This window comes from Punctularia strigosozonata, assembly GCF_000264995.1.
Source record: "Punctularia strigosozonata HHB-11173 SS5 unplaced genomic scaffold PUNSTscaffold_1, whole genome shotgun sequence".
Taxonomy (NCBI): Eukaryota; Fungi; Basidiomycota; class Agaricomycetes; order Corticiales; family Punctulariaceae; genus Punctularia; species Punctularia strigosozonata.
In genome coordinates this window covers 1-19,545 of record NW_006767433.1, presented here as the reverse complement: position 1 = coordinate 19,545, position 19,545 = coordinate 1, and the positions used below count along the sequence as shown (strand labels likewise).

Below are 19,545 nucleotides of genomic sequence, written 5' to 3'. Positions count from 1 at the left end.
GTAAATTACGACAAGTCGCTGCCACGAACTTTGTGCGGCCGATGCGTACGGACATACCGGTTACATATATAGCCGATGCCGGTCGCGTCCCGCATTTACGCTTTGCGCGTTGACATACGATCCCCGTGAACATCCCTTTCGCCCTTGTTTCTTTCTTCTTTCTTCACGAACAGCAATGGCACCGACAAGAAAACCGCAACCGCAATTTATCTGCGTATCATTTCCTTATCCCCACGTTGCCCTACTGGAGTTGACTCGGTAAGGCTGCGTACGATCACTTTGCTCGAGCTCTCTTTACTCACTGAGATTGTATTCAAGAAAACCAGTGAATGCCTTCACTCAGCCGTAGCTAGCTCATTGCCATGCTCCAATGCATCATCGCTCATGTGGACTCAGCTTCTGGGAAGAATACAGTGCTATCCTTGACACTATTTGCGACGACGGGGACGTGCGCGTCGTAGTGCTAGCCTCAGCGCTGCCAAAGCTGTTCTCTGCCGGTATCGATGGTGGGCTTTGCATATCCCGTTTACTATGATAACTTTCGTCTCATGGAATGCTACAAGTGAACCATCTATCCACTCTTCCGACGGCAACCGATCCTGCACGGACAGCCTACCAACTACGCCCTGAGATTCTCTCATTCCAACACGCGATATCGGCTCCTGAGCGGTGCCCCGTACCCGTTATTGCTGCAGTACACGGCGTAGCCTTCGGTCTCGCCATCGACATAATCGCAGCCTGTGATATACGCTACGCGGCTCGTGATGCTACGTTCTCCATTAAAGTCAGTCAAGGGTGAACATATATTAGAATTGTGCTAATGTTCTACACATTAGGAAGCAGACGTTGGTCTTGCCGCTGACATAGGCACGCTTGCGCGCACGCCCAAGATCACTGGATCGTCGTCCCTATTGCATGAGCTGGCATACACCGCGCGCTCCTTCAATGCAGATGAAGCGCTTCGGCTGGGACTTGTATCTAAGGTGGTTGATGGCGACTACGTGCAGGTGCGCAAGGCGGCGTTGGAGGTCGCGAAGGTCATCGCGAGCAAGAGCCCCGTCGCTGTCATGGGTACGAAGAAGCTATTGCTTCATGCGAGGGATCATTCAGTTCGGGAGAACTTGGAGTATACCGCTGTGTGGAACTCGGCGATGTTGCAGACCAAGGTGAGGAGGTACTTCGGTGGGGCTGCGACGACTTGGCTGAGTGCGGATGCAGGATCTTGAGGACGCCCTCACTGCTTTCAAGACAAAGGCGCCACCTACGTTTGCGCCCCTTTCTATCAAGAGCACGGCGAAGCTATGATAGGACGTTTGTTGCAATCATCATGATCAGGCCCCCCGTCTTTGCACCTGTCCGTCGCGAATCGCAAGGGACCCGATCCGATCGTCCTTCGTTTTTGACCGCGTTCACATTGAAACCAACAAAAATTTTGTCTCGTTCGTCTGTACTATCGATGTATGTATTATGGCGATCTCAGCACGCGCTTGCCACATGGACTTTGTGAACGGGCTGACGTTGGGCGAAATTTCAATAGGCGCTCACGCGCACGTGGTCTTATTTTTTGTGGCGCAGCCGTCGGCTGCTGGCGCACTCCTCTCCTCTCAACCGTCCGGAGCAACTCGACGTCGTCTGTCCAAAACTCACAGCTTCTCATTCTTCGCCCCTCTATCGGTTACCGAATCTGACAATGAACCGCCGCGGAGCTGCACCCAACATGTATGCCCTCCAGGGCCACTCTGCCAGGAGAGTCGACCCGAACGAGGGCGCGTTCTCCCGGTTCATGCGCCAGGAGATTTGGTCTCCCGAAAAGGTGTGTTTATGACATACGTGGACTTGTCTGATACTTGTGAAGCTAACATACATTGTATAGCTCCCGGGGAACATCAACATCCTCACGGGTGTCCTAGTTTTCTTCGGCGGGATCGCTGCCGTACGGACATGGGGGGAGCTCATGATTCCTGCGTGAGCAGTGTCTCAGAGCGCTATATGTCTTCAAGAGATATGGAATACTGGCTCGTGTAAGGTGGTGAACAGTGAGTCTCGCAAAGCCCACGCATGCAATGGTACTCTTAGAACTCGTACATCCTATCAGGACCCAGGGCCTCAGCATCACTGCATAATGAACCATCTACGCGCCTCACTGCGAAGATACAGACTCCTCCGCTGTTACCACAATACCTACAGTATGGTACGACTTCGAAGAGGTATCAATGCAACCTCATGATTGCTCAAGCAGTGTTACACGTCGTTCCCCGGTTTTATCGTCGGAGTCACTCGCGCCCCTTCCCTTACACATGACACTTCTCGCAGTAAATGCGGTCATGTCGGAGCTCTGACTCTCTCAAATTTCTTCGCGCAGCAAGACCACTTACGTTCTTGTTTCCGGGGCGACACGTGAGAGTATGGATTGTAGTCTCCTGGCTGAAAGCCGTCCGAGTGGAAAGATGTGTGAATGAGGAGCGTTGCATGTGAGGATACAGCTGTGCAGCAAGCCGTCGACCCGCGTACGTAATGTGGCTGTGCAGACGTAAGCGGGTTTAACCTCGACCTCATCGGCATCCCGCAGCCTTGTTTCGGCTTCTTGACCAATCTACCTTTTCTATAATCGCAGCGCTCGCTGACGCGCCATCGAACGGAAGAACCTCATACTATATCGACTGTAATCGCATATCACGAGTTCACCCATTCGTCGCGCTACATCCGCGCATACATTCGAAAAACTGCATTAGTCCGAGCGATCTCTCATTGGTTGTCCTTATCGTTCTTGACGTTCTTGGGCGGGACTCTGCGTTACGGAGACATACGTACGTATTCCCATCTTTATCGCCGTTTCCCGTGCATGCTAAGGCCCGATTACCCCCGTTTAGTATCCGGCCCGGGTCGACGATTAGTCGTGACCTAGCAATTCTCCTCCCCTCGAGTCATCTATCGTGACCTTGACGCTCGACTTACAACTGTGCACTACACCGAAAGGAGCAACGACCGCATATATGCGCGAAGACAACTCGCCACCACTTCCTGTCCATGCCCCTATCGCTCGGCGACCGGACGAGAGCCACCGGGTTTCATTCGCCCAGGCGCCGTCGATCGCCGACGAACCCAGCCCAGACGCCACCGACGCCCAAGGTGACGGAAGCAGTACTGGTCGCACTTCAGACCCCGAAATGCAGCAGCAAGAGATCGTACAGGAGAAGGCGAGCAGGAATAGCAGTGGGGACATTGCTCGACACAGAGGCGATGCGAACGAGAAGGGGAATAGCGAGGTCACGAAGGCGACACGGAGGGCTCCTATCTTTACCGTACCAAAGCAGCTTCGGTGGATCCCGGCCAATGCGACGTGGTCGAAGTTGAAGCCTGCGATTAGGAGCGCTCTAGCTGCCTGGCTATCTCTAGTTCTCCTTCTCATCCGTCCTGTTCAACAGTCCATGGGTCAGGTATGAGACAATTTACGGTGTCCACGGGAATACTGATGTTAACTCGATGCGCATATAGGCTAGTTTCATCATCCTAGTCGGTAATTACCCATCTTCTCCGCATACAGTCTTCCCTTATGACAATGATTGCAATAGCTTCCGTCCTATCACCGCCAAGCGACCAGTTCATGGCCGTCCTGGAGCGCGAGTTCTTCATCTTGCTGTTCGTCACTACTTCATGGGCGTGAGTTTTATTTCGCACTCGAGTCTCAGATTCGTGCTTAACGACCCTTACGCGTTGTCAGATGGAGTTGCCTCGGTATTAAACTGGCCAACCTAACTCGAAGGCATATCGTCCCCAACGCGAGTTCCACCAGCATCTTCTCTGGTCAATACATCGAATGGCGGGTGTGTTTTTACCATTCCACCTTGTATTGCGAGCTTCTGGAGCTCACGCGTGCTTGATAGGTAACAGTGATTATGGCCATATTTATGTTCATAGGTTCAGCAACCATGTTGTATATTAAAGGGAAAGGTCCGGGTCCGTATACATTCGCGACGGTTCTGTCCTGTATCTGCCTGAGTACGTTTTGGCATCGTTTGATTCCTTGTCCCTTTGTCTGTCGCCAATAACTCATACCTCTGAACAGGTATCTCTCTGACATCGGCGCCGTTGTTTCCATACGCATACTACCTTGTAGGTCACGATTCATTCTCGAGCACTTCCAAACGTTGATTCAGTGATGAAAGTTCGGCAAAACCATCGTCGTCCCCGTCGCGATCCATTCTGCCGTCGCGCTCTTCTGTTCGCTCTTCTTTTTCCCAGAAACGGTCATGGGCGAATATCGCACCCGCCTCCGGGCCGTGTTCACCCCTTTGGTTACCTCGCTCACCCTGCATCGCGCCGCACTCGGCACAGACCCGCACTCGCCCGCGTTTGCCTCGACCGTTTCCTCCATCCGCACCGCCGTCGCGCAGTCCGAAGGCGCGCTCGTCCCGCTCGCCGCTTCCACGCGGCTCATCACTCGCGACATCACCTACGGCCGCATCGGTCCTGCAGATCTGACCAGCCTCCAGCCCGACTCCCGTCGGCTGAGCGTGCGCGCTAACGGGATGGGCGTCTTCTTCGCGCTTGTAGATCCCCTTCGTGAGCGCTTCCCGATGACGCCAGGCCCTAGCCGCGTTGGCAGCCCGGCGCAAAGTAGGGTGGGCACGCCAGGACCGAGCAGGCCCGGAAGCTCGCCTGGAAGCCCTCCGGGGTCTCCAAGGGAGAGCAGGCCCCCCAGTCCGTCACCTAGGCGGGATGACCTCGAGAGTGGCCAGGTGACGCCAACGTCCCCGGTATCGGTTACGGGAACGGGCACGGGAACTGGAACCGGATCGGGGACTTATACAAAGGATAGGGAAAAGGCCGGGAACGCGCGTCGAAGGCGTCAAAACGCCTCCCGGACCGACTCAAGCGCGCACGCACACTTCCGCGACATCTTCCAGCACCATCCACACTCACCCTTCAACATGTCGCGCTTCCACCATCACCACGCGCGTGCTCCCGTGTCGACCGGCGCGAACCACCATCACAGCCTACACAACTCGCTATTTCACTTTGCGCTCCAGCGGAACGAGCCACTTGTGGGAGTGTTCGAGTCCCAGCGGTACCAAAGCCTCGAGAACAGACACTACGCGCATCCGAGTGGGGAGCGTTTGTTGACGCGGGCGGTTGAGCTTCTCGGGCAGAGCTGCGACGGACTGCTGAGCGCAAACTTGGACGGGTTGAAGGGTGTCGAGAGATGGCTGGACGTCGTGAGGCAGGACCGATGGGACTGGGTGATGGTATGGAAGAGAGGGAGGGAGAGGGAGAAATGTTGGAAGGAAGGGAGGGAGGAGGTTGAGAAGTTGCATGCGGCGCTGGTGGATGAATTGAGGCTCTTTAGGGAGGTCAAGAGGTGGGTCGCTTTGAAGTGACTCAGAATCCGATTTTGATTAAAGTCGTGACAGGCACGCGATTCTGGAGCCCTATCGCGTTGCGTTGGACCCGAGGCAGGGAGCGGACGATATGGACACGCCACCTCATCGATACCTCTTCCACTGCTATGTGTATCAGTACCATCTGATGCGATTCTCTCAGAATCTGGTCGACGTGGTGAGTCCAGGCGATAGCATTAATCCTAGCTTTGAGTAGTTTTTGACTCTCTACCCGTTTTCTCTAGCTCGGCGGCATATTGAAGGTGGAAGAGAATGCAGGACGTAGTCGTCTGTGGTACCCGACTTCGTGGCTATCCCGAGCGAATGTCTTATGGCAGTCGTACACCACCTATAATGAAGCCGAGGATCGAGGGGAGGACGAAGATCCAAGTTCGTGGTTGTTTCGTTCATGCATTCTGTGACAAGTATCTGACAACGCCAACACCCCTTAGACGTTGTTCAAGGTATAGGCGACCACTGGCCGGAGGATCTGGGCCAGACAGCTGGTCGAGATCCAGATGCCATGCCCCCTGCGAACCCATTCGAATGGGTCATGAACTTCCTATATCGCAATCTTGCTGCTCTCACTAGAGGCAATGCTGTCTTTGCCATCAAAGCCGGCGTATTGACTAGTTGAGCACGGTCTCCTCCGGAACTCACTGATGCATGAGCTCAAGGTTCTGTTCTCAGTCGTGCTCGCGCTTCCGATCTTCATCCAGTCGTCTGCCGAATTCGGCTATGGTAAGTGGATTGCCTCGATCGAGGGGTGCTTGCTTGCTGATTCGTCGCAGAAAACCGGTTCATTTGGGGAATGTTAGTTACTTCGTACTTCCGTTCCGACGCTTCCATTGACGTCCGGTCCATAGCTTCATGGGCCAGCTTACTCTGGCGCGTTTTCGCGGAGACACGACATTCGGCCTCACCGCTCGCATCTTCAGCACGTTTGGTGGCGGAGTGCTTGGCCTGCTCATGTGGTACAAACTAATCTCCGTGCTGCTCCACGTATCGAGTTGACGGTATTTGACTAGGTACATCTCCACCGGTGCAGGCCATGGCAGCCCGTACGGCCTCGGCGCCGTCACCGCGATTTTCTTTCCCTTCATGTTCTTCGGGAGGCTATACTGGCCGGTCCCTCCGATGACAAAGATCATCTTCTTCGTGACAGCTATGCTAGTAAGTCCCAGCCGGTTTTGAGCCAGCGTTGACGTTGATGACGTTCGTACAGGTTGTCGGTTACTCGTGGCAGGACACCCACTTCCCTCTGTTTGGCTCCCCTGGTGTCGGTTGGGCAGTGGCATGGGTAGGCGTAACCTCCTCGGCGGAGGAACAGACTGATTCATTGAGCGATGTAGAGACGCTTCGTCCTGGTTACCGCGGGGGTGACAGCAGCCTTGTGTGTAGTCTCTTCCTAGGTTCCTCGACGCAAAACGACACTCATGGCCATTTTCCAGTATATTCTCTTTCCTTCCTCCATCCACAACTCTGCGGCGGTATCAGCGATCAAGTCTAGCCACCACCGCCACCGACTTAGGATGCCTCTACTGTTCGATAATCTCGTTCGCCGTCACTCATCACGCGCGGCCGAGCAAGGACAACATCACTCAGGAGATCGTCCGCAGCCTCATCGCTATCCGAGCCAAGTTGAAGCGGTCCATAGCACTCAAAGATAACATAATATATGAGGCGAGTTTGCCGCTTCCTTCCGTAGTAGACCAGAAAATTGACTTGCTTGTATGTCTGTAGTTCTCGCTTCGAGGGAAGTGGCCCGCGGAAAGGTACCAGAAGATCTGCGACACGCAGCTACAGATTGCTTATCTCTTAAGCAACCTCATGTCCGTGGTGGAGCAGTTAGACGGCCCATGGACGTATGCGTTCCTCCAACGCACGCGATTCCTGGATTCCGACTTCCAGGGGGACGTCTTAGCTGTGATCAGTACGTTATCATCCATTTCTAACTGAACTTTCGTGTGCTGACGATAATGCAGGTTTGATCACCACAGCACTACGCACGGGGAATCCTCTGCCTCAGATCACGCCATGCCCTCTGGTCGACCGATTCATGCTCCATCAACATGGGCTCAATGTCCTCCTACCGGACCAAGACGATCCTTACGGGCTCCCTCGGACGGTCACCATCGATACGTTGGAGAACGAGCAATATCTGTGCGCCTTCCTTCCCTGCCGTCGAGACCGGCATCAGGCTGACCTTGTTCCAGGATCTTCTGCGTGGCAACGACGACCGCATTCAACATTATGACGAGGTTGGACCGCCTCATGGTGGCCACGAAGGAGCTCGTCGGGGAGCAATACCACATCGACGGAGTGGGCATCAGACTAGCCGAGGGGCGCCGGGGCATCCCTATGGGCTCCCGTACGACCACAAAAGAGGCATGATCCCCGTCACTCGGATGGTGCCTTTGAGCACTGTATACTGGCACCACGTCATCATGACAAACTAGAGGGCGTGACCATCCTCAAGCATCGGCTTTTCACGCACATCGCTGATCTCGGAGCCACCTGACACTCTCCTTGCTGCGCATCTAGCGCTGTAGATGTGCAAGCTCGCCTTTACGGGCGAAGGGGGCTCGAATCCGAGAGTGGTTCAGGGGTTGGAGGGTGCCGTTTCACTCCCTACGAAACGGGTCTACACTGCTGACAAGGTGCTCCTCAGCGATGACGCGACGGGCCGGCTTGTGATTGTACTGCGAGTATGATGTGGTCTACAATGTCTCAGCACTTCCTTTGCAATGCAATGTCAGATGGTCATGGACCAATCTTGTACCCGCTTCCGACCCAGACCGGATGATGCCGAGACATCTCCCCGCGTTCGGCAAGGCGCGTGATCTGGGGAATGCGGGGAACGCGGGGAATGTGTCGGGTTCTCGTACCAATCCCAAGGCATGCAGCGATCGTTCGTGAGATCGGTAACGGGCGGCTTGGGCGGCGAGATAGCAAGCAGACCAAGATTAAGTGAGTCTACGCCCATCTTCATTCGTACCCCCCTCGACATGGCGTCCACCACCGACTGTCTCCCCACCCTGGACAAGCTAGGCGTCCAGCCTACGGCGCTCTCCTCCATCCCGGCTAAAGACATTGCCGACGAATGGGTAAGGCGCTTTGGCGCAGCGATGGAGGCGAACGACGCAGGTGGCGTCTTGAACCTCTTCGTCGACGAGAAGATCGTGGACATCTATTGGCGCGACCTACTCGCCCTCACCTGGGACTTCCGCACATTCAAGAATTCGGAACGCATCGAGCCGTTCCTGAGCGATCGCCTCAATAAATCGAAGATCAGCAACGTCAAACTGGACGCCGCCTCCGTCTCCCTCGATAGGCCGGCACCCGACCTCGCCTGGATCCGCGGGTTCTTCGGCTTCGAGACGGCGGTCGGTGTCGGTGTTGGCCTCTTCAGACTCGTTCCCGTCCCCGTATCCGGCGATGGCGCGACCGGGAACGAGGTCAACGGCCTGGCGTGGAAAGCGCACACTGTCTTCACCAATTTGAAAGAGCTCAAGGGCTTCCCGGAGAAAGTCGGCCCCTTACGGGAGCATAACCCATCGCATGGCAAGTGGGTGAGTACGTACCATCGAATTCACGCGAAACATACTCATTGGTTGGTATAGGTTGATAAACGGCGTAGAGAGGTGGAGTTTGAAGACACCGAGCCTCAAGTCATCGTGATTGGCGCTGGACAAAGGTTAGCTGCGCTCGAGTTTGACATATGTTATCATGGGACACTGACATCTGCGTATCAGCGGGCTGGATGCGGCTGCCAGGCTGAAGCTGATGGACATCCCGACTCTTGTTCTGGAAAAGCAGGCGCGTATCGGAGACCAATGGAGGAATCGATACGAGGCCTTGTGTCTCCACGACCCCGTCTGTGAGTTGCCTCCGAACTATGTACCGCGAACCGGACCTCAAGATGTTACTTCATTCGTTCATAGGGTACGATCATATGCCTTACCTACCATTCCCTCCCAATTGGCCGGTTTACACCCCAGCTCAGAAGGTGCGCTTATCTCCCTTTACCACATCTTCAGGCCACTCAGTCAGCGGAATCTACCCAGCTCGCGGACTGGTTAGAGGCTTACGCGCATAACATGGAGTTGAACGTGTGGACGTCGGCCACGGTGTTGAAGACTGAACAAGACGAAAAGACGAAGAAGTGGACCGTCGTCGTCAGACGCGGTGACGGAAAGGAGCGGACCTTCTCCGTCGATCACCTCGTGTACGCCCTCGGATTAGCAGGCGGCGTGCCCAACATGCCTGACATCCCCGGGAAGGTGCGTTATGGAGGTGGTCCCGGTGTCATGTTGCTCTGACCTCGCTTGAATCGAAGGAGGAGTTCAGCGGCCAAATCTTGCACTCAACTCAGCACCATCGCGCAACCGACCACGTTGGCAAGAAAGTTGTCATCGTCGGCGCATGTACTTCTAGTCATGACATCGCCGCGGACTACGTAGAACACGGCGTCGGTGGGTGTTCTCCAAGGCTATCTTCATGGTGATGTTGACGATTCGCCTAGACGTTACCATATACCAGCGCTCCTCGACATATATCATGAGCACTAAGCAGGGAATGCCGCGCATGCTCGGTACGTCTACCACGCTGAGCCCTTTCAGCGTGTGACCCCTGGGTGACGATGCTCCGCAGGGGTATACTGGAACCAGCCTGTCCCAGTCGAGGTCGCCGATATGTTGGGTGCATCGTTCCCGAACTATTTCCTCAAGCACATGCACAAACGCGTGGCACGTGCGATCGCTGATGCTGACAAGTACGGATTCTGCGTCTTGAAACTGACGTGCGTCTATTCCTGACGATGTCATAGGAAACTACTCGAGGACCTGAACAAGGTCGGCTTCAAGACAAATCTCGGCCCCGAAGACTCCGGTTTCTTGCTCATGGCGTACAGTCGCGGAGGAGGATACTACCTCGGTGAGATTTTCCAGGTTCATTCAATATCACAAGTCGTGCTCAGCGGTGTCAATAGACGTCGGCGCTAGCCAGATGGTCATCGACGGAAAGATCAAGATCAAGAACGGGAGCGGCATCGAGCGCTTCACCAAGTCTGGCATCAAGTTTGCGGACGGCAGCGAGATACCCGCTGATGTCGTCATCTTCGCCACGGGGTAAGATCTCAATTCGAGCACGCTTGACTCTTGTAATATTGATCGTGTCCTGTTCCAGCTTTGGTGATCCGCGGACGGCGATCGCGTCTGTCAGCGGAAAGGAAATCGCAGACAAGTGCAAGCCCATCTGGGGGCTGAACGCAGAGGGCGAAATCCGCGGCAACGCTCGCGAGATTGGGCTCCCGAATCTTTGGTACCTAATGGGTACGAGTATCTTCCTCTCTATGATTGGACTGAAAAGGGATAACTCGACCGGCTTCCAGGAAACCTTGCGTTATGTCGTTTTCATTCGACACACTTAGCTCTTCGTGAGTATCGTATACAAGTAAACTCAATGTCTCAGTATTCATGTTAATCCCATGCCATAGAGATAAAGGCGAAGCAAGAGGGTGTGTTCGGCACACGATACAGCGCTCAGGATTGACGGCCCCCTGCACCAACATGATCACTTATCGCAATAAGATACGAGCTATATGTTACGATAAGGTGCAATGTACGATAACCTATTCAACAAGCGCATTTTCGGGACCATACCATATGTACTCAGTTCAAGTCACGGATGCTCCTGCTTCATGAATCCTCGTTCCTCCGGCGTTCCAATTATCACTTCCTCCGTTTTCGACATCAATCCCTTCTCCATTTTCACCGCCACTCCCTGCTCCGTTTTCGCTATTACTCCTTCCCCTTCCATTTCCACCCCGTTCATCAGCATATCATATCTCCTCTCTTCTGCCAATGAATGGTATTTTTTCAGTTCCTCTCGCATCGCGGCCAAATCCACCCTGTCCTGGGTGTAGTCGATATTTTCCGTCGGTCTATCCCACAGTAATGCCATATCCAACGTGCACTGTCCGGCTCTATCAAGTAACGTTCGGATAAAACAACCATTCTTGTACCTACCTGATCTGCAACGGCGCACAGACGCCTTGTCATGATTGCTTGTACCTTGTCTGCAGTACGATCGAGGCTATTGAAGACGTGTTTGCCAAGATCGATGAAAATGTCACGCTTGCTTTCTCCTATGAAATCACGAAATAGAATCTGACAGTGTATTAGCGAGTGGGCAGAATAGCTATAAGAGTTCCGCTGCCAGACCTTCGAGATTTTCGAGCTACCAGGCCCCTTCTTACTTGCCGCCTCCTGATACACATCTTCCAGGCGTGTTTGAATCCATTCGTGCATTGAACTATGGAGATCCTTGCGATCCTTCTGGAAGGCGCTTTCCCACTGGCGCAATGCTATGTTCATAGACTTGCGAACGTTCTTCTCGCACTTCTTTCTTTGCTTTGAGAACTGGCGCTTCAGAGGTCCGGCGGTGAGGCTCGTCTTAGGCGCCATTTGCTTGATAATCTTCTTGATGCCTTTCGCGACGTTGGCCTCGAGTGCATCGAACATTCGTCGGGCGAAAAGAGAGTTCCATTGAGGCATGATCGCATCTTGGAACGGGATAAGCAGCTTGTAGTTCCAGTTCTCCCGGAAGACACCGTTATGACGGAAAGCTGTTTCACGTGAGCGACAAACTATATGCCACAGAGGGATTAGGGATACGAACTTGCTCTTACGGTGTTGTGGTGTAATCCTGAGTCGCACAAATCCTCAGCAGTGCGGAGCGCAGCGTCACTTGCCTGTAGGTTTCAGTCACTTCAGCCATTAGTTAACGTTGCATATCGGATCAATATCTTACTTTCTCGATGCCTATGGTACAGGATTCGTTTAGATAACGCCTGAAACGTTTCTTGAGAGTTTCCACCTCGGCCTCTGCAAGTGCTTTCATATGGTTCATGATTTCCACATGTGACGTGCTTTGCCATTCCTCTTGGAGGGCTGCGCGATATGAGGCATCCCCTACAAGCGAATTATCGAGATACCGCTGGACATCAACCACAAGAATATCAAGTTGCTCAATAAACTCAATGACGGCCTTGATACATGCCGCTAAGCCCAGGTTTTGGCACCACTGGCGTATGGCAGGAATGCCCGTTTCATCCATCTCCTTGTATACGTTGGGTGCATGAGTCCCGGCTACGAAAACCAGGATGAGGATTCGTGCGCATAGAGTGCATATACACGCACAAGACAAGATAGAGTGACGTGCTGCACAACAATAGACACCTGTTAAGGCATCAGGATCTAATGTGGCGAGGATTGTGAGGTCGGATGCTTACGAGGCATGCAAATGCTAGCCTCATTCCTGTCAAGAATTTCGGCGATCCTTTCGTTCAGTGACATTACTATGTCCTAGGTACACGTTGACATAGCAGTCGCATGTCGATACGAGCTTTACTTACCTTAGACCGTTCTGCAGTGCAAAACCGTCTCATCTGCTTGTCATTGTCTGCCAACAATGACTCGATGCGCTGCAATTCCTTGACAGTTGATTGAAGCTGCTCGAAGGCCTCTGAGAGTCCCTCCGATTTTTTGCGTTCTGTCCGTCGATGTCAGTCAGAGGTGTATAACATTGAATCAAGAAGCAGGCTGACCCTTGCCCACATTGCTGAGACGATTCAGTTCCGCCTGCTTCTGGGCACGCTGAGAGACCATTCTCTCCCGATCGGTGGACAGCTCAAGCCATAATTGCGATTCCTTGGAGTGATCAGGCAAATCGGTATCGTTGCTACACATGTCCGCTTTTGTGCCTTTATGGACGAAGATTATTGAGCCCGCAGTTGACAAGGAATACGAATGTAACTGACAGACAAACACGACCTTGTCAAGACTAGTACTTCCACATCAGCCAGCATGCGGAAGAAAGAAGCAGCTTGTCGGGGATACGCACCCAACAGCTAGGGTATGTGGCGAATACATCAACGCAAATTCCACATCAGATTTTAGTCGACTTACACACTGGAAATAACAAATCGCGGAGAGATCTTGTCAGGTCACAGCGGGTGACATGTATGCAGGAAGTATAACGAACTTGTAAGGTTCTTAAGGTGCTCTGTCTCTGGCATGAGATCATGCTGCACCTTGGGATATGGTATCGGATGCGTACGAAAAGGCTCAGAAGTAGTAACAGCTCTCTGAATGTCAGCCACAACAAGAAACCCATCGGCTTTCTGTCCGTAGTGAGAGGTCACCTGCTCGCGTGCAGCATTGACATCACCAGTTCCCGGCAAATCGATCATCGACAAACCATATTTGAGTAGTTCAACTTTCGCGCGAACATCAATATCGACAATCAGCGGCCACACGCAGCCTGAAAGGAGGTAAGAAACAGGATACTGCGGATTTCAGGAGCCCGCCTTTTGGTTGATCCAAGCCGGCATGCTTGGCATGTCCAACGTAGGCTCGCAGTTTTTCGCGGATAGTATCCGCACTTCCTTGAAAATGAGCCTTTTCTCCTAGCAATGCTTTAGAGACTGAGCGCCAGCTGTTAGAGTAGGAAAGGGACGATAAAATTGATCACGCACAAGGATCGTACGAGATGTTTTCGTCGGGGGTCATCTTGAGGATATCCTTATCGGACAGTCCAGGATATATTTCCTTGATCTAGTGTGAATAATCATGTAAGATAGAGGGCGAATGCTAGATATCACGCCTCACCTTGTTCCAAGTCAGTTTCCTGACGTCGTCATTGATGGGGACGCCATCTAGGATATCGGTACGGTACTGCGAGAGTTGATCCTTCCATGCGCTTTCGGCAAGAAACTGAATGTCACAGTAGATCATAGGCGAGTCGTGGTACGATATAACGATCGGTGCACCGGTAGCGGCTGCCGGAGTGCTTCGGTTCAGATTGTACAAGACCGCAGGCGACGTCATGCATACCTTTACCGGTGGCTGACGACGGGAAGATGTCCACTGAGCGATGTATGATCAGCGCCGTGGAACATACATCACGACGGACGTCGCTCGCTTACAGCCAACTAGTGCGTTGAGAAGCGTGCTTTTTCCATCTCCGGTACCTATGGATCACGTCATATATGTACCTAGAAGGCGGTGTGCTGTTACTTACGCCCATACACTGCGATAGACGTCGTTGGGAGGGTAAATTCAGAAATGCTGAGATAGGGCGTCAGCCTTCGTTCACGAGATATGTCTTCGACCGACCTGTGCAGAGCCGCCTTCCAAATGGTTGCACGTTCAGGCGACAGATTCCACCTCTCCGTCATGACCTCGAGCTGCTGAGCCATAGCTTTGCCTGCCTTGAGTATACTTTCAGGGTCGAAACGAGGGCCAACGTCAACTAGTTCGTCGAGTTCGTCAAGTTCGTTGGCTTCCGGATCACTGATGTCCATCGGTTCATGCTCCATCGTACGGTTAATCCGGCAACCGAACGACACGAATGTGCAAGTTTGCGAGTTCCAGAGAGTAGGCAACGGTGGTCGCTTGAACGTTGGACTCGGGTGAAGCGTGACGACGTCACAAAAAAGCGAGGTACTCTCCAGCCGATCATTCAGCGTTTCGAGCTCCGTTACCGCGTGCTACTCGCGCCTCGTGTTTCGGACATTGTTGTGCGCCAGTGTTTGGACAGTAACAGGGTACCGAACCTGGTGACAGTGGACGACGATGGTCTGGCCCTTTGCTTCAGAAACATGAACACCGACGATATTCCGTATCCTAGGTCCTGGTCTAGAGTTCAGACGACCACGATGATTCTGAGAAATACATTCATGAACGGTCGACGGGTTACGGCATGATGTAGCATGGTTCCCTTCGCCGGATAGTCCGGTTGTTGGCCGGATCAGCTGCACCTCTTCCTCTGAGTATATGGATTAAGCCTGGCATTTCAACATGTTTGTTTTGAAGTACTACGAGCGACGCTAATATCGCTCAGGAAGAATGCACCATCGTGGGGTGGTATATGCGTATGAAATACGTCTTCCTAGCAGCCAATGTCCAGCGTGGTGAAAGAGTTGATGTTATCGTCGCCCGGGCCGTACGCAGTCGCAGTCGCAGTCGATGAACTTCGCCTTCTGTCCTTGCCCCAACCCAAGTCGAGCAGCGCGATCTAGGCGAGAGGGGCAGAGACGCTTTAGAAGGATCTGCTGACGGGACCAGTGGATTCAGATACATCGGGATGGCGTGTACAGTGTAGATTGCTGAGCAGTCATAGACCGGAGTGATGGATACTAGGACGATCGCCGCAGTAACTTAAGCTAAGGGGTCGTTATGCCATGATGATAGTGGCGAACTCAAAGACCAGCATCAGCAGCAGCATCGGGTCACAGACATAGGAATGACAGATGTGGTGAAGCCTGAGAGAGATGATGTCGTGGTCAAGCTCGTGGAAGTGGGAGGAAGTGAGTTGCCAAGGAGCGCGGCGTTCGAGGCAATCATGCTTTTTCTGCTCTCACCACCATGCAGACCATAAAGCTCGTCGTCGTCGGCGACTCCGGCGTCGGCAAGACCAGCCTGCGCGGTCAAGTACGTCTCATACAACCAGGACGATGCAAGCGCCCGTAAAGATCTACGACTGATGAACATCTTTATCTCGCTCAGTACATCTCGGGTCGTTTCTCAACTGGATACCGCGCTACCATCGGCGCCGACTTCATCGCGAAAACGGTTCCACACCCGCACATACCAGACGAGTCTGTGACGCTGCAGATCTGGGTCAGAGCCATTCCCCTGTTCCGTGGACCGACGCTGATGCCGACCCTCCGCCAGTAGGACACTGCCGGCCAAGAACGATTCTCCTCTCTATCTTCCGCCTTCTTCCGCGGCGCGGACGCTGTTCTCCTCATCTTCGACGTGAACAAGCCATCCACCTTGACGAGCCTCACGCGTTGGTGGGACGAGTTCCGCGCGAAGGCACCAGTGCCGGACGAAGAGGCGGCGGATTTCTGCTGCGTGGTCGTGGGGAACAAGATGGACCTTGCCAGACCAGGATCTAGCATCAACCACAACGCTGCTACGCAAACTGCAGCAGACGGCTATATCAACTCGATCGTGACTGAGCTAGAAGCCATGCGGTTCCTCGACACGCTTATCCCCCCGGATTCCCATCCGCCCTCCCCTATATCCGACCACGACTCGATCATCTCACACGACGAGCCGCTCACCGACCGCGAAGCCTTTCCGCACCCTCTTTCCAACTCCTCCCCACTCCCGCACCCCCGCTCCATCGCGATCTCCTCCAAGTCTAAATCTCTCTCCCGCTCGCACTCGCGTTCCGCGACCTCGATGATTGGCACCGTTCGCACGACCCGGACGACGGTGACGATCTACCACACGCCCTCCTCCTCGCTCTCACTCTCTCTCCACGACCACTTTTCATCCGCGCGCTCCTCGCCCCGCGCGTCCTACTACTCCCGCGCGCACTCCCGCTCGCGCTCCCGCACCCGCTCGTCCTCCCTCTCCTCGCTCGAAATGTCCCCCACGCGCACCCCGCGCCGCATGGCCTCGCTCTCCATGTCCACCACCTCCGACGCACCCACCGTCGCCCCGCGTCGGCCCTACTCGTCCACCTCTACCACCCCCAGCACCACCAACCCCTACCCGCACGCGCACTCCCTCCCCTCCCTCGCGCTCGCGTCCCTCCCCCCGCGCGCGCCACGGGGCCCCAAGCTCTTCTTCGCCTCCGCCAAGACGGGCGACGGCGTTCCGGACGTGTTTGCCTACGTCGCGCAGCGCGTGCTCGCCCGCTGGGCGTACGAAGCCGCCCTCGACGCGCGCACGCTCCACGTGCGCGATCGCTCTGGGCTCGATAGCGATGATGTGGACGGCGGGGGCACGATTCGGCTGGATGCGCGAGGGAGGGGAGGGAGGAGGAGGGCGAAGGGGTGGAAGGTCCCCGGGGCGGATACTTGTTGTGCCTCATAATCCACTCTCATTGTGCGGAGACGATGCGAACCCTCGGACAGTTCCTCTTTATCGGTATTATTGGACTAGATTGTTGCATGTTAATATTGTTACAGGGCGGTTATATTATGCAGGTTTTATGTGACCGCTTGTCTATAATCGACGACGCAAATCGCATCGCCGCGCTAGCGTCCTCCTTCGGCTTTCCACAGCATTGCCGGTCCTTCCACCTCACGACCTTTCTTAAGCTTGGGATATAACTTTTTGACGTGTTCCTCGAAGAATGCGGGGTAGTCAAAGGCAGGCAGGAATCGAACGTACAGCTCGAGCAGGCGCGTGTTTCCCTCGAACCCAGACGTCGGGGTGGCTGGTGCTTCTGGTAGTTGAAGTCGCGGATTGACGTGGATACGCAGGCGCTCCAGGCGATCGCAAGTGATCGCGAGTGACGCGAGCACGCGGGGCGTGGTGGAAACGCGGTATAGCTGGCTGTCATCTGGATGATCGTCGAAGAGAAGCGACATGGACGCGAGGGCCGGGCACGAGCACGCGACGTGGACGACGGCTTCGTCCGTCCAGTCGAACGGGACGGAGATGTTCAGCTCGCGGAGCTGATCGTACAGCGGCATGCGCAACATGGCCGTCGGGGGCGGTTGCTCCGACTGCGCCGACCGGGAATGAAGACCCAGGGACCGAAGGAGGTGCGCGGGGCGCTGAAAGAGGGCTTCGAACATCGGCTCCCATTCTTCTGGTAGCTCGTCCCAGGTCGCGTTCCAACTCATCTCGGGAGCCTCCGGAACGACCGCCGCGAGCTGCCCGAGACTGGGGAGACCACCTGCGTACGTATGGCGGGATCCGAACACGGACGCCGCTGGTCGGAAACACACAGAATGGTCATGATCTCTCTCCGGGCCCCACCAGTAGATGTGAACGATGAGATCCACGACGGACGGCATGGAGCAAACCTGGCGGAGGGAGTCTAAGAACTTGGGGTCGTTCAACATGCTGTGCGTACAGAGCGATAGCCGGCTCAACGAGCGTAATCCAGCGACGAGCGTCAAATGGCTATAATCTAGCGTCGGCAGCTGAAGATTGAGCGCATTGATCATCACAGGCGTAGGAAATTTTACGAGCTGGAGCAGGAACCGTCGTAGCACGTCGGGACGGTAGGTCATCCAGACCTCGCCTTCGTCAGATTCTCTGAAATGGATTTCGACGGTTTGGAGCCGTGGACCGATACAGATAGCCGCAAGATCTGCCTGCATAGGATGCAACTCGAAGCGGAGGGATCGGAGCTCGGGAAAGAGATGATGGTGGGGAGGCTTGAGGATGTTTAGTGTACGGAGAACGCTACTGACGTCGATTTTCGCTCCCGGATAGTCCATGTCCAGTGTCCTGATTCTGCCTGCGTAGTAACGAAAACGATCCAGGTCCAACTGCGATATTGGACGCGTGAATCCCTACAGAAGTTCGTCAGGCAAGTATGACTGCACCCCGACGAAGAATTGACATACCCAGCCGTAGGCCCCGCCACCCTCGGCATATCGATATCCAGGTATCAAACGCAAGACATGGTGGAGATCATGAATAGTAGACCATAGTGCATCAAGTGCGATTTCCGACCATGCTTTGCAGGTGAAAGCGAGGTTTAACAAATTGATGTCACCGAACTCTGAGAGAGCAACCGCCCATTCAGCGATCCGTACAGCTATTTCGTGAATAAGGAGAGCTCGGTGCATGCCAGTAGTGGGTGATGGAGTTCGGCAGTGCGGTAAGTACTGGTGACAAGGTCGCCGTTAACGAGCGCGTCGTATTGGTGGTGGTGGTGGTGGTGGTGGTGGATTACGAGCAGGCATCATGCGGCCCGAGATACAATAGTTGAAGTCACTGCCAGGGTTCCACATTACGAACCCGGTTTGGATTAATTTTTTCACGCCAATCTGCCGTAGATATTGAGACCAAGGACCAAATACAGCTTAGATTGTAACTTGAATTTGTAGTCTATACCGCGTCGGAGTCATGTACGTTACCATAAGAATAAACCCAATGTGGGATTATAAATACCAACTCCATTATGTCCCAAACTCGCACATGACGTATCGACTACAATCTAGACTTATTGGGCGTAAAAAATCCAGAATTGGTTTTAACACAAATGTATACTTGAAATATCGACTGAGGTTTCAACCGGCCCTAGATTTCAAGTCCAGGCGAGTCGCGTGTTCAATTCACGTTGACCGTACACTGACCAAACTAAGTAAGACCGAAGAACGGACGATGACCGACATCTCCGTGCT

At 54.1% G+C, this 19,545-nt stretch overlaps 7 protein-coding genes across 7 annotated transcripts; 5 read left to right on the top strand and 2 right to left on the bottom strand.

The window, feature by feature from the left end:
• Positions 1-175: 175 nt before the first annotated feature.
• On the top strand, positions 176-1,485 carry PUNSTDRAFT_94058 (ClpP/crotonase; the record flags this gene model as incomplete). The annotated part of the gene is made up of 5 exons (XM_007377955.1): positions 176-258; positions 397-506; positions 564-784; positions 837-1,166; positions 1,219-1,485. The coding sequence occupies 5 exons, from the start codon at positions 176-178 to the stop codon at positions 1,303-1,305; spliced, it is 831 nt and encodes a 276-aa protein (XP_007378017.1). The 3' UTR covers positions 1,306-1,485.
• Positions 1,486-1,690: 205 nt separating this feature from the next.
• PUNSTDRAFT_109449 (uncharacterized protein) lies at positions 1,691-1,969 on the top strand (the record flags this gene model as incomplete). Its single annotated transcript, XM_007377954.1, has 2 exons — positions 1,691-1,813; positions 1,874-1,969. The coding sequence occupies 2 exons, from the start codon at positions 1,691-1,693 to the stop codon at positions 1,967-1,969; spliced, it is 219 nt and encodes a 72-aa protein (XP_007378016.1).
• Positions 1,970-2,723: 754 nt separating this feature from the next.
• PUNSTDRAFT_139763 (uncharacterized protein) lies at positions 2,724-8,163 on the top strand. Its single transcript, XM_007377953.1, has 21 exons — positions 2,724-2,807; positions 2,871-3,437; positions 3,496-3,517; positions 3,573-3,660; positions 3,722-3,824; positions 3,885-3,999; positions 4,067-4,113; positions 4,167-5,359; positions 5,412-5,556; positions 5,624-5,768; positions 5,831-6,010; positions 6,069-6,119; positions 6,170-6,191; positions 6,245-6,352; positions 6,407-6,551; positions 6,604-6,678; positions 6,731-6,771; positions 6,830-7,061; positions 7,122-7,311; positions 7,364-7,541; positions 7,595-8,163. The coding sequence occupies exons 2-21, from the start codon at positions 2,994-2,996 to the stop codon at positions 7,770-7,772; spliced, it is 3,702 nt and encodes a 1,233-aa protein (XP_007378015.1). The 5' UTR covers positions 2,724-2,807; positions 2,871-2,993; the 3' UTR covers positions 7,773-8,163.
• A 228-nt stretch (positions 8,164-8,391) lies between these two features.
• PUNSTDRAFT_78541 (FAD/NAD(P)-binding domain-containing protein) lies at positions 8,392-10,998 on the top strand. Its single transcript, XM_007377952.1, has 13 exons — positions 8,392-8,950; positions 9,002-9,075; positions 9,134-9,258; positions 9,323-9,387; positions 9,446-9,661; positions 9,718-9,853; positions 9,904-9,972; positions 10,032-10,152; positions 10,207-10,313; positions 10,369-10,507; positions 10,566-10,711; positions 10,771-10,815; positions 10,876-10,998. Exons 1-13 carry the CDS (start codon positions 8,507-8,509, stop codon positions 10,929-10,931), a joined length of 1,743 nt encoding a protein of 580 aa, XP_007378014.1. The 5' UTR covers positions 8,392-8,506; the 3' UTR covers positions 10,932-10,998.
• A 62-nt stretch (positions 10,999-11,060) lies between these two features.
• Positions 11,061-14,760, bottom strand: PUNSTDRAFT_128778 (uncharacterized protein; the record flags this gene model as incomplete). Its single annotated transcript, XM_007377951.1, has 17 exons — positions 11,061-11,354; positions 11,408-11,548; positions 11,603-12,006; positions 12,060-12,132; positions 12,192-12,529; positions 12,581-12,619; positions 12,673-12,745; positions 12,796-12,932; positions 12,988-13,143; positions 13,201-13,223; positions 13,284-13,290; positions 13,918-13,996; positions 14,051-14,220; positions 14,276-14,308; positions 14,368-14,412; positions 14,463-14,509; positions 14,558-14,760. 17 exons carry the CDS (start codon positions 14,758-14,760, stop codon positions 11,061-11,063), a joined length of 2,262 nt encoding a protein of 753 aa, XP_007378013.1.
• A 1,048-nt stretch (positions 14,761-15,808) lies between these two features.
• On the top strand, positions 15,809-17,272 carry PUNSTDRAFT_139761 (ras-domain-containing protein; the record flags this gene model as incomplete). Its single annotated transcript, XM_007377950.1, has 3 exons — positions 15,809-15,874; positions 15,950-16,063; positions 16,121-17,272. 3 exons carry the CDS (start codon positions 15,809-15,811, stop codon positions 17,270-17,272), a joined length of 1,332 nt encoding a protein of 443 aa, XP_007378012.1.
• A 55-nt stretch (positions 17,273-17,327) lies between these two features.
• Positions 17,328-18,987, bottom strand: PUNSTDRAFT_139760 (uncharacterized protein; the record flags this gene model as incomplete). Its single annotated transcript, XM_007377949.1, has 2 exons — positions 17,328-18,708; positions 18,763-18,987. The coding sequence occupies 2 exons, from the start codon at positions 18,985-18,987 to the stop codon at positions 17,437-17,439; spliced, it is 1,497 nt and encodes a 498-aa protein (XP_007378011.1). The 3' UTR covers positions 17,328-17,436.
• Between the last annotated feature and the right edge of the window lie 558 nt (positions 18,988-19,545).